General features: G+C 39.1%; 1 protein-coding gene across 2 annotated transcripts in view; it reads left to right on the top strand.

Annotated features, from left to right (window-relative positions):
* The window catches only part of FBXW7 (F-box and WD repeat domain containing 7), a 143,434-nt gene that overhangs the window by 100,534 nt on the left and 22,867 nt on the right, over positions 1 to 20,033 (top strand). For both annotated transcript variants that reach the window (XM_056855171.1, XM_056855172.1), the window contains 3 exons: positions 243 to 325; positions 3,494 to 3,635; positions 16,078 to 16,212. In XM_056855171.1, the coding sequence (XP_056711149.1) occupies positions 243 to 325; positions 3,494 to 3,635; positions 16,078 to 16,212 (360 nt within the window). The remainder of the gene's footprint in view (positions 1 to 242; positions 326 to 3,493; positions 3,636 to 16,077; positions 16,213 to 20,033) is intronic.

Here is a 20,033-nt window from a genome sequence, read left to right as displayed (position 1 = left end):
ATCAAAAATTTATGTAGAAGGAAATCCTCTAGTTTCCAAGGTACTATAATTACTTGGTCATTGGAAGAATTTCTGGTTTGGGTAATGGAAGTTTCATCTTAGAATGCTACTTTGAAATATATTTGTTATTAAAACAAAATTTTGAGGCAAGAACAAAAAAAGCCCCCACCACCTTACTTATTATAGGCCTAATTTATGCTGGCAAGCTAACAAAACCTTTTGTTGTGTTTTACCACTTTCAGATGAAGAGAAAGTTGGACCATGGCTCCGAGGTCCGTTCTTTCTCACTGGGAAAGAAACCCTGTAAAGTCTCAGAATATACAAGGTAATTCAGTATACATCTCTGCATCCATTATTTCATCTTCCCCTCTTCTCTCTTCACACCATAAAGCAGAATTGAGGGAATACCTACAGTAAAACACATAAGCAACTTGCTTGAAACGGCTAAACTTTAAAAATTAAAAAGGAATTGAGTATTGCAGAAGCCTTTCTTCTTGATCAGTAACAGAATGAATATTATTCTTTGTTTTCAGAGGGCTTTAATAGCAGTCTCCCCAAAAAGGCCAATTTACAAATAGGCTGTGTACCAGTTCACTGTAACAGTTGGAATATTGGAACACCACTGCCTTTGATATTAATCACAACATTGTTGCATACAACTGTGTGTGATGGTTTCTTACTTATATTGAATAATCATTGCTTTGCAACGTGGAGCTGCATTTCTAAATTAAAGGGATATATGTTCATCATGAGACAAACCAGCCAATTTAGCAACCCTTTAATTTCCTTGGCTTAGGAATTTCATATTAGGGATGTGTACAATTCAGTACTTGGTGTAGTTGCCATAACAACTAAATGCAGGAAGACTGCATCTAGTCATGTTCAAATCTACATCACTGTAAAACTTTCTTACTCTAGCAGTTTGTTTTCTATAGGCTGTTTATCTATTTTGTAAGATTAGTTTTGAATTATCTTTTTAGTTCCTTATTATGATTTGAAATATGTTCTGTTACATAAGTTACTCAAGTTTATATCTCCATACCTGCATAACAGTTAAAAAGTTAGAAATAATTCTAGGTACATTATTGTTTAATTGTAGAAGTTGGCATTAAAGGAAAGGTACACTTTGGACATTCACATTTCTCTCTAATACTGCAACCATTTTTGAGGTTTCCAAGTTCTGCCAAAAAATCCTGTCTTGGAAATCCTATAAAACAGTGTTTGAAGACAAAGTCAATATGTACCTTATTGGTTTGGTACTTGAATGGACGATATTACAAGAGTATTACACTGACATGTTGTGGAGTTCATTTGATACAAATATCTTAAGATAGTAGATGCTGAAATGACTTCAGCAATGACCCTTTACTCAAAATACATTAAAATATCTAAGCTATGTTTTAAACCGTGTAAAATTGAAAGCTGCATCTTGCCCCCTTTGTTGTTATCCATATAAGACGTTTCCATGGGTGGTAGGTTTCATAAATCTGATTCTGTGCATTAAAGAATGCTGTAAAATAAAACTCTTCCTATAAAAAGAGTGCCTTTGTAGAATATATAAAGGTAACTTATACTGAGTCAGACCATTGGACCAAAGCTAATAGTACTGCCTACTACAGTAACTGGCAGCAAATCAGGGTAGTAGACGTGTTGCCTACCCTGTCCTAGCTCTATTTTGTGTAAAGTTTCTACCTGGGGATACTATGGACTGAACTGGGACCAAGGAAACCATCTACATTACTCTTCATTATTAAAGTTTTGACTTGCACACGGCAGTTAGGAGAACCTATGGAGGAACCCAAACAAAAATAACAGCCATGTATCAGTGGTAGCATTAAAGCAAATTTAGTTACAAATTAGGGCCATATAATAATCAGTGAAATGTGTAATAAAAGCAAATACCTCAGTTGGCTAGATTTATTCAGCTCCAAAGCAAAGTGTTTAAATGTCTAATATATTACATGTCTGACAATAAATACCATGCATGGGCTTTATATAAATGAAAGACCCTAGGATTTTAGCTGAAGTCTTCTACTGGTCATGCACTTTAACTAAGCATTTTACATGATGAAAGATGACAGGAGCAAAATGTGACAGCAAGGTCATATACTTTGCTTGGCCTCTACTTTTAACAGTACCACAGAGACTGGAATTATTTTGAAATTAAGTAGCTTCCTTTTTATAATTTAAAAAAGTGATGCAGATAGGGGTAAAATTTTGTCGAAGGCTTTCACGGTCAGAGTTCATTGGTTCTTGTGGGTTATCCGGGCTGTGTAACCGTGGTCTTGGTTACACAGCCCGGATAACCCACAAGAACCAAGGGGTAAAATTGGTTGGAAAGGCAGGATATATAAGTGGTTTAAATGAAATTAACTTTAACTTGACAGCCTTTGTATGAAAATAAATAAATCCCCCACCCCAAAAGCTAGCAATTCTGTATAGAGGTATTCATTTTCTAAAAGGCCAAAAATCCAATAGATCTACTATCAACAGCCTACCATCAACTAAGAAACAAATTTGTGGTAGAATACCATGTGCTCATTAACTGTGAATGCTTGTGGCAAGAATCTAAATAATTACCCAGATAGTTTCCTAAGCAAATGTGACTATAGACTTGTGTTTCTTAATGAACTGCCCCCATGCCACCTGGCAAATAACTTTGTCATGGGAGTCTGCTCTTCAGAGTCTGGGTGATTAGACACCCTTTGCATCAGAAGTAACTTGTGAGGTACCAGCCTATGGCTTGGATCCAGTGAAGGATCTCAGAGAAGAAGATCATTTTTGACATTTCTTTCCTCCAGCTGCAGACCTCCAACTCCTCTCTTCATGCTGTTCCTGGGGGTCCTCTGTTTCCCAGGAGCAACATTTCAAATAGCATTTGGGGCTGCATGGCACTCTGCAGAGGGAAATCACTACTGAATCCTATAGCGCCTCTGTTGGTCATTTAGTACAGCTACACCTTGTTACTGTGCTTTTTGAACTTGTGCACTGTATACTTCATGCTAACCTCTTGCATCTGCCACATAACAAGCGTGAAAGAGAAAAGGAGTGAGTTTGGAAAAAGGTGATATTCAGTAAGATTTGCTTGGATAATTTAGAGTTGCATTAGCTATATATAGTTATGGTTATAAGACTTATGCCCAAGAGTAATCGCAGGGTAATAAAGAACTGGAAAATCTCCCCCCATCCTGTTCTTCCTCCAGAATACTATAATCTCTACAAGGACGAGGAGGCCAATTTTCCATTCATTTTTCTCGCCTCCCCCTTCTGATGATACCTGACTGACCTGCCTCCTGGTAGGCCATGCCCATGCGTATTTTATACTAGGACAGATCTTTGTTTTGGGAGGTGGTTTTCTGCCTACCTTGAGAGTTTACCTGATAAACAAAACCTGTGTTTAGTTTGTGAGTGTGACCCACAATACAGCAATGTACTAGAGATGACTAGAGTTAAATATTTCTGTAAACTGAACTGGAGGTCTTTTCTGCCTTAGTACTACTGGGCTTGTGCCTTGTTCAGCAACGCCTACTACTTTTGGAGACCTGAGAGCAGCCAATGGTCAAGGACAGCAACGGCGCCGAATTACATCCATACAGCCACCAACAGGTCTTCAGGAATGGCTGAAAATGTTTCAGGTAAGCAGCATTTAGTCAACATCCTGCAATAATTTTAAGTATCTTGTCACAAATTGAAGTGTAACCACGTTAGAATACCCATATCCACCAACACAGGACATATTTACCTCACTCTCAGTTTCCTTCATCTTCCACTTTTCCTTGTAATAATAGACAGTGCCTTTTTAATTTATTTTAATGTTTTCTTTCGTACAATTTATTTTGGATGTCTTGCTGGTTTTTTTTTTAATATACTTAATACTTATTCTCATAGAGTGTGTGAAGGCAGGCTTCACCTGGGATCAAGGAAGGTAATTGTTTTTAAAAGAAACCTATTAAAAGGTTATTTTATTATTTTATAATGTTAATTATTGCAGTTGAAAGAATTAGATTTTTTTTGTTCTTTGAGACAAGACATCAGGATCAAAAAGAGAAATGGGAAGAATGCCTCAAGACTGAAATTCAGGATTGGTTATAAACAGTGTAAACTAAAATGCTATCAATTAATGTTGTGTAACTATAGTAACTTAACTCATAGTCTATAGCTGTCTGGTACTGCACCATGGTTATAAAGAAACTTGATACTTCTATGCACAGATTTATAAATTGAAAACTAATTCTAAAACTCTTTAAGTAAAACGAGAAGTAAACCAGCATAGAAATTACTGCACGGTGACCTTTTTTTCTGATTTAAAGCAAATACTGTATCTTCAGTAATAAGCTTACCGCTCAGTCCTTGGTGTAGAAAGTATTCTTGAACAAAGCCCTTTGTGGTCAACATTAGTAGTTGTCAAAATGAATCATTTCGGTTCTTGCCATTGAAGAGAAAAAGCTTCGAAGGCTTTTATGTTTCCCCATTATGGAATCCAAAAAATGTTATCCTTCAGTTTGAGAAGTGTCATGATAATTTGGCCCAAAAAGGCATTAAAAATATTGTGTAGTTATGGATTTTATAAATAGAAATCAGATATAAGAAAGTCTCCCTATATTGTATTTCACAATGCAACAATAGATTTTTTTCCCAGCCTGTTGGGCATTTCAAACATCATTAAAAAGCATTACCTTTTCTTTTTTTCCCCCGATAGGAAGTTCATAAAATGCTTTATCTTCAACAACCTTCTGAGTAGGATGAGAGTGACTTGTGGAGTGACCTTATGCAAAGTTAGGTCTTCCTAAGCCCACAGACCCGGGCTATAAATTTTTCATTGCATGCTGTAGACTTCCCAACCAAATATTAGGAAAGGTTTTCTCAAATTGTTCTGTTGGGGACAGAGAGGAGCTGGAAAGAAAATATCCTGCCATGGAAATGAGTGGTGTAAATCTCAAAAGTACAGATCCTACACAAGTCATATTTTCTAAAAGGTTGTATACTTCTACACTCTGTGAGTTGCTGGACCTACCAGTAGTGAATTCAGATCATACAACAATAAAGCATCTTCTGAAACCAAGGTGTAGATTTAAAATCTGGGAGAAGAGATCAAAGTACTGGTATACGAGTTCTAGAGGTGCCAGAAGAAAAGGGGGCACATTCAGAATTATTCACGTATTGTGGGAGGTGGTGGATAAAAACCTTACAGTTACCAGTTAGTCTGACTTCCAATAGAAAATTCCCTTTTGATTCCCAACGTGGTATAAGTACAGAGCATGCAAGATTTATCACTTGAGTATGCAATATAAAATGTTGGTGTCTGTATTATATAGGTTAGCACCCAGCATTAATCTTTAGAAGGCAACAACTGTGTGATCATCAGCATTATTGGATTATGAAATTATTTTAGGCTGATAAAAGTTATAACTACTGACAAGATCCAGATACAGTAAAATGCTGCTTATGTAAGTTTAATTATACAATTAATGGAAGCAAATTGAAACTTAAAAATAATTTCCCAATGTGACTCTTATTTGATATGCATTTAAACCCTGAAAAGGCACACTAATAGTCTCTGAAACAAAACATTCCAGAAAAAAAAACAAATTGGCTGTTAGATTGGTATGTGTACTAGGGGTGCGCACCATCCCTCCCCCCAGTATTTTTCGGGTTTAGGTTTAATAGACCCAGAAATTTTCAAAAAAGCCAAATTCTCATACGAATTTGGGGGGGGGGGTGTTTACAGCTTTTTTCCAGAAATTCAAAATTTTTCAAGTCTATCAATTATGTGCTCCAGCTACTGTCATCAGGGAGCTATCTGCTGGCTATCACACTACTTAGGGTGTCCTTCTGGCATCAGCTGGAGCCTGGGCCTTTTTCATTGTGGCTCTGGCTCTGTGGATTGGGCTTTCTGAAGAGGCGAGGGGGTCCTTTCCCTAGAGATTTTGAGGAGGCACTGCAAGGGCTTCCTGTTTGCCAGGGCTTTTGAGGGGCTTTAAATGGCAGGCATCTTTTAAGGGGGGTATTTGGGGCTTGCTATTTTATCTTTGGTTTTTAGCAGGGTATGTTTAAATTATTATTGTAAGCCACCTTGAACCAAGAGGAAAGGTGGGATATAAACGTATAAATAAATAGAGGCTTCGTGGCAGCCATGGAGGCAAAAAAAGAGGTTTGAAAAATAAATAACAAAAAAGGGGGAAATCCCCCAGAAAAAGGTGGCACAGCACTGCCGCAGCACAAGGGGGCGTTCCTGGCGTGAAAGGGGTGAGGACCTTTTCCTCCCCCAGAAATGCCCCCCACACTGTTCTGGGTTTTCCCTTCCGAGAAAGCCCTGCCAGTGTGGCTGCACTGGCAATGGGGACCGGTGGCTCCTGGACACCAGTGTGTTTGCCCTTGCGCTGGCATAGATGCCACCTTATTCTATGATAAGGTGGCACCTATGCCAGCATGGGGTCACACTGGCTCCTAAAGAGCTTCGCCCCCACCTTCAGGAATGGGCTCTTAGTTGGGTATAATTTTCACTAGAGTGAAGCTTGCCTATATAACTCCTTGCCCCTCCTCACAACTACCAAAGCGGGGGAAGTTGTATAAGGTAGTAAAATATCTCTTATTTGATATAATTCTGCAGTTTGCAGAATTTCCCCCATACTTAGTAGGCAATTCCCATTCATAGTATGGGAATAGGGTTATGTGAGTGCAGAATTATCATTTTTAAAGCATAGTCCCTATTTCTGGATGGTAATGCATTAATAGTTCTTCAACTAAGGATCATTTTGTTATGAATCTTATGTATCATGTATGGAACGTCAGTGTTCTATCAGTTCTCCCTATAAATGTGGATGCCCTTGAAGCTACCAATTTTTAAAATGTACTAAAGGCTTCCAATTTAGTCCATCTCATTAAATGTGGCCTCACATTATAACTATGCAGACTGTAGGGGTTTGTTGCTGATAAAATGGAGGTAAAGGAATGTTTTTCATTAGTGTAGAAATTAGATGAACAAAGTCTGGAAAATTATAGTTTTGCACAAACTAACTTGCAGACCCAAAGTGAAACCAGTCAATAAATATTTTTTAACCATCTGGTTTTTCTTTTCTTCTCCTCCCCAATAACAAATGTTTAGAGAAAATTAAAAGAAGTAATTTCTGTTTGTGTCTGAATCTCGATTATTGAAAACCATATTAATTTCACCCTGAAATATATAGTGTAGATTCTGCATAGTCATTCAAATGATGAATTATTGTTGAAGTTTTATTTATGTATCCATTGGATATGATACATTTTTCCTGTTACTCTCTTTATAAGAAGGGTTGCATTTGACCCACAGTGATTTATATAATTCACTGACGTATGTGTTCATCAAATTCTCAGTAAATAATTTTTTTTTCCAGAACAAATGTTTCAGAAAACATATTGCTAAAATAGAACTAAATAAAATAATTGATTGTGCTTTTTAGTTCTTAGCCTGAACTTGGAACTGGATAAGTTTCAACTAGCTAAAAATATTTTGAAGCGGGGGGAGGGTAGGTAAAGTGTGAGGTGAGGTGTACCAGGTAAACTTGGTGGAATAAATAACATGTTTTAAAAGAAACCTAGCAGAAAGCTGCGAATCAGGATAGAACCTCTGCATAAGGGCCTAGTTGGAGGAAGATGAGGAAAAAACTATAGCTTTGGTCCTACCAGTACAAGTGCTTTCAGCCCAGAGTTCTAAGTGTTGTCCACTGATTATACTTCACATTGAATATTACTGGAGTTGTATGAAGATGCTGGCAATTTTGGAATCCTTGGGTTTTTAAAATTATTTTGTATCCGTTTTATTTGCCCAACAACTGTTCATCCCAAAAGGTTACCTCTTAAAGCAGGCCTTGACAAATTTTCTTTGGCTGTAAGAGCCATCCCAAAAACTTAAAAGCCAGATGCATTTTTCAAGGGTTTGTGTTTTAACAACCACACCTTCTGATTATTTCTACCACAGAACCTAATCCTAACTTCTTCCCAGTTTCTTTTAATTTTATTAAAGCTATGACAGAGGTGGTATATAAATAAATACAGGTTAATTCTGGTTTTCATCAGCATAGCTAAAAAGCTAACCCTAGCTTAACTCATAATTCCATTATTGTTTTAAAAAGCTCCATTTAATTGAATATTGGAGCCAGTGTGGAAAGCAACTGGTTAAGAAATGGATTCATTCACCACTAGGGTTGCCATCCTCCAGGTGACAGAGATCAGTTCACCTGGAGAAAATGGCCACTTTGGAAGGTGGACTTCATGGCATTATGCCTCAGTGAAGACCCTCGCAAACCCAACTCACCTCAGGCTACACACCTAAAATCTCCAGGTATTTCCCAACCCAGAGCTGGCAACCCTCTTCACCACACTGAATTATGTAAAGTTAAGTATGCATATGACCAACCATTGACCGGAACTTCATACATATTTTATATCGTACAGTAAAACATTCTGATGTGAAATGATGAATAAGCTTTTGGTTGGATCCAGGTAGGTTTTTTACTCAATCTATGACAATTCTCCTCCCTGTTAAAGCTACATGGCTTTTGTTCACGCTGGTCCCATGATCCCAAATATTGCCTTGTTGATTGTCAAAGGGGACACTTTCATCCCCTTTTCACCAGCACTTTGAATTGACACTGAGAACTACTGAGAGACTACAATAGAACCATTGGGTCAACAGTGAAGTTTCTAGGCACCAATGGCTACCTGGTGCCTGAGATTTGTTGAGCCCTGTCTTAGATCCTTTCCATCTCTAATTACTAATAAACCTTTTTAAAAAACAGGCGTATACAATCTATATGTTTTGTTTCATAAGCCAGTGATATCCCCCCTCCAGAATTTTAAAACATATGCAGTATGAATCTCTGAATTCTTGGGATAGTTATTCTAGGAGTTTTATTGTCTGCTTCACTGTTTCTCTAAAGCATATCACTTTTCTTTCATTTCATTCATTACTAGTCTTTAAAGACTATATGAACAACTGTCATGCACCCTGAGCCATTTTGTGTCAATGATGTTACTAGTAGGAGGGCATAAATAGTAATTTGTTGTATTACAAAGGAGATGTTTTCAACATGAACTAGGGTTTACTTTGCTTGCTGCAACTGATTACTTTCAGCTATAAAATTTTGACTTTGCCTGCTTATTGATTGTTGTTTAGTAAATTTTCTTAAAATAAAAGACAAAAAGTTTTTAGGAGTACATGTTTTGTATCTGTTAGTTTGAAATAATCTTATCTAAATTCCCTTCAGTCACTTATCAAAGCTTAAACTTCCTGCAAGCTTATTCCTTCAAAGCTTATTTCCTGCAAGGGCTTTTCTCTGTGAATTATTTTAATTCATCCATGTCACTGTCTTTTGGTATTGCATTATGTGTTGAAGAGAGGATCGTGTCCTATGGGTATTTATCATAGTATCAAACTTTCCCTTTGGCTTCCATACCAAGCAACTGCTAATATATTATTTACAAATTATCTATAGATTTGTTTAAGCTCTAAGGCCTGATTTTAGACTTTATTTAGTAAGGAGTATGAAGTAGGGCTGTCAAAAAAAAAAAAATTCGGTACAGTTCGGATTCGGCCGAATTTGGCCCTTGTGGGTTCGGTACGTGCCGAAGTCCGAACTCCCCCACTTCGGATCCGTTCAATTCGGCGGGAATTCAAAGTTCGGGAAAAAAATTCGGCCGAATAAAGCCATTAAAAACACAACCGCGCCTTTCCGCGGCTCTGGGGGGGGCATTTTTGGGCTTAGAGGTCCCAAACTTTCAGCAGAGCTTCAAAGGACGTATATTGAAAGACTCCCCAAGTTTTGTAAAGATTGGGTCAGGGGGGGCTGAGATATGGGCCCTGAAAGGGGTCCCCCCCACCCTTAATGTGGATCTCTCCGCAGAGCTTGCCGCCCACGCACAAAGCTCCCGGCCCGACAAACAGCTGATGAGAGCAAGGGCGGGGCAGGTGCTAAGAACTTTGCAAAGCAACACAACTGCAGAGCAACCCCTTTGCAAATATGCAAAGGGCGGGGCAGGTGTGAAGAATTTTGCAAAACAATACAACTGCAAAGCAACACAAGCACGCAATGCAAAACCTTTGCAACAGTGCATAGCAACACCTGACACCTGGGAGTTTGCATACCATGGAAAGGGACAGAGGCAGCTAGCTATGCATAATGAGCAGGAGGGGGTGGAATGTCTCCTTTTGCATTGGACTTGGGACCAGGCAGATGCATTCTTTAAGTCACCATTTGAAAACCAGTTTTGAGCAAGCATCAATAACCTAACTGATCTTATGAATGAGGAAAAACCTGAAGAATAAAAATGAAGCCCCCCCTCAAACCAGGGAGAGAGAGACTGGAGGCGGAACACACACCCCAGGCAGAACCGGCAAAAGCCCCCTTTGGCTTCCCCCCCCCACCCACAGAAACTGCTCCCTCCCCACACACACACACAGACTCTGCTTTCCCCCCCCACACACACACAGAAAAGAAAAAATATAGATTAAAGCCCCCAAAGGGGTCTTACTGTGGCTGTCTTCTGTTCCAGCAGGAGGGGCTGGGAGGCTGGGTAATCCAATATGATTCCATTTGTATCCAATATAAGATCCATATGTATGCATCTCTCGAGGGTGATCCATTCATCCCAATAGGGGAAAGGGGAAAGCCCATATCTCGGGGGGCCCTGACCCAATGTTTACAAAACTTGGGTGGTCTCTTAAAAAGCCTTGACTGAAGCTCCACCGAAAGTCTGGGATCGGCACACCCAAAAATGCGCCCCCTGCAGCCATGGAAAGAGAAAAGGGGGGGAGCCAATATTTCAGCCCCCACTGAACCCATCTTTACAAAACTTGGGTGGTCTCTTAAGAGGGATTCTCTGAAGCTATGACAAAAGTTTGGGGGCTGAACCCCCAAAAAAGCGCCCCCTGCAGCCACGAAAATGGAAAAGGGGGGAGAGGGAAAAGGGGTGGAGCCCATATCTCGGGGGGCCCTGACCCAATGTTTACAAAACTTGGGGGGTATCTTAAGAAGCCTAGTCTGATGCTCCGCTGAAAGTTTGGGGTCGGCACACCCAAAAATGCGCCCTCTGCAGCCATGGAAAGAAAAAAGGGGGGAGCCCATATCTCGGGACCCCCTGACCCAATGTTTACAAAACTTGGATGGTCTCTTAAAAAAACCTGTCTGAATATCCCCTGAAAGTTTGGGGTCGGTACCCCAAAAAATGCGCCCCCTGCAGCCACGGAAAGGAGCGAATGTGCACAAGCACCCCCTCACACACACATGAGGATTTCCCTCTCTCTCTCTCTTTCCCCGGCCGGCCGCACATCAGCTGATTCCTCCAGTACTCAATCCTGACTGATTGGCCAGAAGAAGACCCAGCTTGGCCACCGATTGGCCGGGGGAGGAGAATGCTGCTTACTGACGGTTATGCTGCTTACTGACGGCCGAATTGGCCGAATTTATTCGCCGAACTCCCGAACTCGCTGAATTCGGCCCCCCCGGTTGCCCGCCAGTTTTGAGTTCGGATCCGTCTGAACTAAAAACCGCCGAATCAAGGGAAATTCGGCTGATTTTCAGTTCGGGCCGAACCGAATTGACAGCCCTAGTATGAAGCAAACAAAATATATGTATTGTACGTAATGCCCTTTATATCTGAATTGTGATGTTTGTAATACATCTCCACTGTATCACCTATGACAGCAAATGCACTTAGTTATAATCTGTGTGTCAACTACATGTAGAGAAACAGTTGGGAAAGGGAATTATATACATAAATTCTAATGTAGATGGATTAATTTCAACAATACCCTACTTTCCTATTCTGCTTGGTATTTTGATTAGCCACATTAATTGTCCATAGTGTATTTTTCCTATGTGTGTGTGTGTGTGTGTTAAGTGCCGTCAAGTCGCTTCTGACTCATGGCGACCCTATGAATGAAAGTCCTCCAAAATGTCCTATCTTTGACAGCCTTGCTCAGATCTTGCAAATTGAAGGCTGTGGCTTCCTTTATTGAGTCAATCCATCTCTTGTTGGGTCTTCCTCTTTTCCTGCTGCCCTCAACTTTTCCTAGCATGACTGTCTTTTCCAGTGACTCTTGTCGTCTCATGACGTGACCAAAATACGATAGCCTCAGTTTACTCATTTTAGCTGCTAGGGTCAGTTCAGGCTTGATTTGATCTATAACCCACTGATTTGTTTTTTTGGCAGTCCACGGAATCCGTAACACACTCCTCCAACACCACATTTCAAAGGAATCTTTTTTCTTCCTATCAGCTTTCTTCACTGTCCAGCTTTCACACCCATACATAGTAATGGGGAATACGATGGCATGAATTAATCTAGTCTTGGTGGCCAGTGACACATCCTTGCACTTCAAAATCTTTTCTAGCTCCTTCATGGCTGCCCTTCCCAGTCTCAATCTCCTTCTGATTTCTTGGTTGCAGTCTCCCTTTTGGTTGATGGTGGAGCCAAGGAATAGAAAGTCTTGAACAATTTCAATTTCCTCATTGTTAACCTTAAAGTTGTATAATTCTCCTGTAGTCATTACTTTTGTTTTCTTGATGTTCAACTGTAGTCCTGCTTTGGCACTTTCTCCTTTAACTTTCAGCAGTAGTAGTTTCAAATCTTCACTATTTTCTGCCAATAATGTAGTGTCATCAGCATATCTCAAATTATTAATGTTCCTCCTTCCAATTTTCACTCCACCCTCATCTAAATCTAATCCAGCTTTCCTAATTATATGTTCTGCATATAGATTGAAGAGATAGGGAGATAAAATACATCTTTGTCTGACACCTTTGCCAATTGGAAACCATTCCGTTTCTCCATATTCTGTTCTAACTGTGGCTTCTTGTCCAGAGTACAGATTGCGCATCAAAACGATCAGATGTAGTGGCACACCCATTTCCTTTAAAACCAGCCACAGCTTTTCATGATCCACACAGTCAAAAGCTTTGCTGTAATCTATGAAACACAAGCTGATTTTCTTCTGAAATTCTCTCATATGCTCCAGTAACCAGCGTATATTTGCAATATGATCTCTAGTGCCTCTTCCTTTTCTGAAACCAGCTTGAACATCAGGCATTTCTCGTTCCATATATGGTAACAGCCTTTGCTGTAAGATTTTGAGCATCACTTTACTTGCCTGAGAAATTAATGCGATGGTCCGATAGTTGCTGCAATCTTTGATGTCTCCTTTCTTGGTAATTGGAATGTAAATGGATAGTTTCCAGTCTGTGGGCCATTGTTTTGTTTTCCATATCTGTTGGCATATTCTTGTCAAGATTTTGATGGACTCCGTTTCTGTGGCTTGGAATAGCTCTATTGATATCCCATCTGCTCCTGGTGATTTGTTTCTCTCGATTGCTCTCAATGCAGCTTTCACTTCACTTTTAAAACTGTAGGTTCTTCTTCAAAAGATTCTTCTTAGAAAGAATCTTTTATCCTTTCATCTCTTCTGTATAGTTCTTCAGTGTATTGTTCCCACCTTTTCTTTATTTTGTCCTGTTCAGTTAATGTATTTCCATGCTGATCTTTCAGCATGCCTAACCGTGCTTTAAATTTCCCTTTGATTTCTTGGATCTTGTGGAACAGATCTCTTGTTCTTCCTTTTTTGTTGTTCTCTTCTATTTCTTTACACTGGTTATTATAATAGGTCTCTTTGTCTCTACGTGCGAGTCACTGGAACGTTGCACTTAGACTTTTGATTCTATTTCTGTCACCTTCTACTTTTGCTTCTCGTCTATCTCTGGCAATTTTAAGAGTTTCCTCAGACATCCATCGAGGTTTTTCTTTTCTTTTGGCTACAGGAATAGTCTTTGCACATTTTTCTTTGATAATATTTCTAGTTTCTACCCATAGTTCTTCAGGTTTACATTCACTTGAACTCAGTAATGCAAATCTGTTCCTTACATGGTCTTTAAACTCTTCCGGAATATTGCTTAGATTGTATTTTGGTGCTATGAATGTTTTGCTGTTTTTCTTAAGCTTTATCTTGATTTTCGATATTAACAATTCATGATCTGTACCGCAGTCGGCTCCTGGTCTTGTTTTGGCTGAGAGAATAGAGCTTCTCCATCTTCTGCTTCCAATTATATAATCTATTTGATTTCTATACTGGCCCTCTGGTGATGTCCATGTATACAATCGTCTATTTAGTTGCCTGAAACATGTGTTTGCAATGAACAGATTGTTGTCTTCACAGAATTCTACGAGGCGTTCTCCTGCTTCATTCCGTGCTCCTAGCCCAAATCTGCCAACAACATTTGATTCTGCTTTGTTTCCTACTTTTGCGTTCAAATCACCTATGATTATCAGCATATCTTGTTTAGGTGTGTGATCAATGTCTTCCTGAACACTGGCATAAAAACTTTCAATTTCTTCCCATGCCAGTCTCAAATATATGAATACATGGTATCTGGGCTTTAGATAGAGCTCACATTTTTTCTCAGATGGTGCCATGCAAGAAATTTTCCCTCTTCAGTTACTACACAAAAACATTCATTTCTTAGCCCTGCATATTCCTTCAAACTCTTGACCTTTGGATAATGACCCGGTCCTTTCACAGGGGACTACCTTTACCATTTTTGGGGAAGTATAGTAGATGATAAACTTAAATTGCATTCTAGAATTGCAGCCATAATTTGCAGAAGGATTAGGAACTGAGGTCATGTGTACTACATGACAATATGAAGACATATACTGTGTGTGGCTTTTTCATGTACCTAGTGATTTTCAGTGTGGGGCAGATTATTTATTTTAGCCTGCTGCTCCTCAGCGGTGCTCAGAGCAACATACATAATTTCTCCTCTTCTCCACTGTATCCTCATAGCAAATGTATGAAGTAAGTTAGGCTGAGGGAGAGGCAGACCAAGGTCATCCAGGCTATTTCCACACAGGTTATTTGTCCCAGGTTTAATGCTGTTAGGATGCAGATTTTTTGCCTGCTTCCCAACAACATTGTGGTGCATTTCTGCACCTTCCAGGGGTTTCCTAGGGTTCCCAGGTCCCTCTTTGCCACCGGCGGGAGGTTTTTGAAGCGGAGCCTGAGGAGGGCGGGGTTTGGGGAGAGGAGGGACTTCATTGCCATAGAGTCTAATTGCCATTTTCTCCAGGTGAACTGATTTCTATTGGCTGGAGATCAGTTGTAATAGCAGGAGATCTCCAGCTAGTACCTGGAGGTTGGCAATCTTAGGTTTTCCTCCAGTCTTTTCCAAACTTGCTTTGCTGCAACATGGTAGGAAAGATGGCAGCAAATCCTGAATAGATGCCATGTAGGTGGGGGAGGTTCAGATTGTTCTGGTCCCTCCCACACAGCAGTCAATTATTTGGTTATCTGAAAGTTAAAATCCCCCTGGTTAGGGTGCTATAATAATATTTTCCAAGGTAATATTTACACATTCTGCCTAGGGTTTTATCATTAATGTGGATGTTTACCATCACAATACAGAATGATTAACTTATTTTAAATGGTAGTCTTCTTTTTCAACTTTTTCTTTTACAATATAGGCCTTATTAAAATTGTGTTTTTCTTCTACAATTAATTTTTCTCTAAATGTCATTTGCTTAGCAAACGTCTCTAAACCAAGATGAGTTAGAAAGACTACATGCCTGTCAGATGTACCATACATTCGATTATTAACTTTTCCCCACAAATGGTCTTGCTAATCTGTTGTGTTCGCAGATTACCTTATTAAAATCCTAAATTTTAAGGTACCTATTACTAAGAATACGAAGTAAGAACAGTACAAGTCAAAATTCCCTCTTTCCTTCCTAATGTAAAATAAGGTCTCAAAATAAAATATTAGTTTAGAGTCAGGAATCAGGAGTGTGGCAGTTGTACATATTGCTGTAAAATCTTTTAGCAATAAACAAAGCCAAATGAACCTTATGTAAATTTACTTCCATTAAGTTCTGGATCATTTTGACCTTTGTTTAAAGTTTCTGATACTTCTCAAGAACTCTTAAATGACTGTAAACCTGTTTCTCATTTGATTTTTTTGCCCGCCTTTTTGAATATTTGTTCCTTCTAAAGTAGTAGCAATTTTCAAACCTGACAAAACTTTAGAAATGCATACATCTATTTATGTCTTGCAGAGCTGGAGTGGACCAGAGAAGTTACTTGCCTTAGATGAATTGATAGATAGTTGTGAACCAACACAAGTGAAGCATATGATGCAAGTGATAGAGCCCCAATTTCAACGAGACTTCATTTCCTTGCTCCCAAAAGAGGTGAGGATTATCAGCTAATACTGGGTTCTTCGTGCTGTTTGACTATGTAATGCATCATCTGCCACCTTTAAACACTTCCATGCTAATTATGGTATTCGGTATTGTCAGCGTAACTCTGTTAATTGGTGTTAAAGAGGGCTGCAAGTTGACAAACTGCCATGATTTAATAATGTAATTTTCAGATTAATGTATGCTTGTGATACCATTGACTTTGTTTCAGTGACTAGGATATGCTCCATGCTGCTTTTTTTAAAACAGAGAAATCTTTCTTTTCAATTTTTCTTTTAGTAAAGTGATGTACAAACCTTTGTTTTTCTGATTATACTCTTGAACGTTTTCTAGATAATTGGCATTTAGCTTTTCATCTTGTCTCCACACATTACTTCATGTAGGGAGTAAAACATCCGTAAGGCTTGTTCATACAAATTAGCTTCCAATACATAAAATGTACAGTCGTGCAGTGCAGATTCATTTATATATAGTCCCACTGAAGTTAGTTGTATATGTGATCTTGTGATTTTAGCACTATGACCATATCTATAGTTAATGACTGGTGCATTCTGCCTTGTTCAGAGATGGGCAGCTGAAAAAGGTATCAGTGAATCTCCACTTACTTTGCCCTCCATCTGCTGCCTTTGAAGGGTCTGGATAGTTTACAGTATGAAAGACACAAGTCATTATTATATTAATTAGTTGGTTGATATGCTTACAAATCTTAATTATAGATCTCTATGAAGAATTGTTGATTTTTATTTGAATTGCCTACCCCTGTCCAAAGGGTATCTGCAGATAAAACCATATATAATGAGAACATAAATTCTTCAAGAAAAATTGCAAGCTTTATAATTCAAATTATGCAAAATTTAATGCAATTTGACAAATCTGACTAAAGTCAGTGGGAAAGCAAATTCTTGATCCAAGTGCTTCATATTGAGAATATGCAACAAATAAAGGTTTGAGACTGAAAACCTGTTTCTTCATAGTTATTTTAAACAATAGCCAAAGGTTTCAGAAGCAAACACCTTTTATAGTTGCTGGAATTAATAACATTAATGGGCATTTTATGGACTGGCTGTCCCCTTGTATTTTGTCTTCAATTTTAATTGCATTTTATCTTTTCTGTTTATGCTCCCCTTAAGTGTCTGTAGGCCAGATCATCTAGTTGCCTGACAGTATGTGAATCATGATTACAATCTACCTATACCATAATACGGTATATGCAGTTTTCACTATTAGATGTTATTTTGGTGGTATGACTTTGCTGACAACACCTCATCTTTCTAGAGCCTTCTGTTTAGCTAGACTGAATGCTAACCCCTCTATGGTTATGCAGGGCAGAATTCTGAATATACCATATCCAGACAGGACCTGTCCTTGCTCTTCTGGCTCTATTGATTCATTACCTCATGCCCTCATGGAATACTGCTTTTATGAGGAACTCCAATCACGTTATATCACTCCCTTTTAATATATAAATCTAATGCCTCTGTGTCTGACATAATGCCTTTTTTATTAAGTGACAGAGATCCCAAGGCTACATTGTCAGTGGCAAGATTTATTTCAGTCCTTATAGCCTTCAGACATTAGATTTATGCTGCTCAAGATTAATGGATCAAGGCGCTTCTAAGGGATAAAGGAAAGGAAAGGAATGGTATGACTTTGCCTAAAGACAAGTTTGTTACTTCTTTTTTTTTGACCCAGTTGATGATGATGTAAACGGCATTTGCTTTAAAATCTCTTGCATAGGGTTTTCTAGAAAAAAACTCAATGCATTATATTCTCTCCATGCTAATAATGTCAGTGGGTAATACTTAGTGCTCTGCTGAAATAATCGGAAGTCAAAATGATTGATGAAGGCAGCATTTTTAAAAAAACACTTTCAGCGCAATCCTAAGGGGGTAGTTGTGGCACACCCAGGGACAGCGCAGCCACAGCCCAGCCACACTGCCTTCTGAGCGGCTTGCTGCACTGCGGCCAACAAGCTGCACAGGAAAATTCCCTGATGCCCATGAAACTGCTGTATGCATTTCCACGGGCTGCACCACCATTTTGCTTAAATAAGTTCGCAGCGGCAAAAGGGGGTGGTCCCGGGGCGAAAGGGCTCAGGTAGCTGACTAATGTCAGCCCAGGCCCCGGGAATGCCCCCTTTGGCGCCTGCGCAGGCTTCTGTGCTGGAGGTACACTGTTGCAGTAGCTGTGCCGGTGCCAATGTGTGGCACTGCCATGGTTCTCGCCGGCTTAAGTAGCCCGTTGCCGGTGAAAATACCTATTTGAACGGCACAAGTGGCATTTACACTGGCGCCGGGATCATACCATTTCCAAAGCCCTCCCCCCATAGGATTTGTTTGTCAGTAACTGCTGAATAATATAGAAAAGGAAATGCTAAATAGCTAACTTTCAAAGACATTTGAAAGATTCCGTCCAAAGAATAAGACATAAACAATGTTGCAATTAATCTTCTAAGTGTACTGACTAGGGTGGGGAAGGAAAATCATCTTTGAAAACATCTCTTTACTGTTATCTGGAGAATAAGAGCTCAAATAGTTTTTGCACAGAACTTGGCCCCCTTAATGTGAAATATGTATACATACTATTGCATTATTGATTACTAGTCATGCTCCAAGGGTATTAGAACTTCAACAGTAGTTTATGTAGATGTTGCATACTTTTAGCTTTGACTAATCACTTTAAGTACGGTTTTTAAAAGAATATTGTTTCTGTACTGGAGAGGGCAAATTTTGCCATCCAACCCAGTTGATGATTGTTATTTTGTGTAATTCTCAGATCTGTGCTAAGCAATATTGATGCATCAGCTATGTAACTTCGTAACTAACATAACCATGAGCTGGATACCTAGGTTTGTTAGAAATTAGATGATGTTGCATTGAAGGTAGAATCAGGATTCAGAATTTTAACATTCTGATCCAGAATATGGTTACAAAGCATTTTTATTTTGGTGGGGTTTTGTTTCCTTTTTTTTTTTTTTTTTTTGCCATGAACACAGAGATAGATGGCCAATAAATATCAAGAGTCTCAACATATGGTAACCCTGCATAGCATGTTGCTAAACAATCCTTCCTTCCTGCTCACTGTCGGGGATGCATGACAGTGCAACATTAAGGATGCATTACTGCTTTGCAGTCTTTCTATCACTGAATGAAAAAAGAGTCTGATAATGAGTTCATTATTCCCGGTTTTTGAAGCTTCAACATCTCAGATATTTTATTAGATACAAAAACTGCAGCAATTGTTTATGATTTTAATTGTTTCAGTTTGATTGATTTTAATTTGATTAATTGTGTGTGTTTGTTATGTTTTCCTATGACAAGCCACTCTGGGGACCTGTTTATTGAGTGACAGATGGTTTAAATACCCAAAAATAAAACTAGCTGTCCTGCATGGTGTGATCACGTTAGCAATATTGCTTCTGGCATAATAGCGGGTTTGTTTATCCAGTTTTGACCAATACAACAGTCTTTCAAAATGCCATGACTCTTTGACACTTAAGAATTATTCAGACATGGCATTCTATCATGGTTTGGTGCTATGTGAGCAAGCCCTGAGCTTGCATGCTGCCTTCCATCCCTTTCTTTCTCAACTCATTCAGTTGAAATCTATTAGTAACTTCTAGTTTAAGGCAAGCTACAAACTATAGTTGGCCACTGCAGTGAAACTGGTAAGCTCTATGGTTTTTTCTTCCTCTCCAAGCCAGGATTGCAAACCAGTGTGCCTTCAGAAGTTTTTTTGTGAAAAGGCAGCTAAATAAGTAGGCATATTTTAGGGGGTGAGAGAGAGAGAACACACTTGTTCTCTTCACTCTT

The sequence above is a fragment of the Euleptes europaea genome, chromosome 9 (genome assembly GCF_029931775.1).
Source record: "Euleptes europaea isolate rEulEur1 chromosome 9, rEulEur1.hap1, whole genome shotgun sequence".
Lineage (NCBI taxonomy): Eukaryota > Metazoa > Chordata > Lepidosauria > Squamata > Sphaerodactylidae > Euleptes > Euleptes europaea.
Note: the sequence above shows the minus strand (reverse complement) of the source record. Positions and strands in the feature narration are given on the sequence as shown.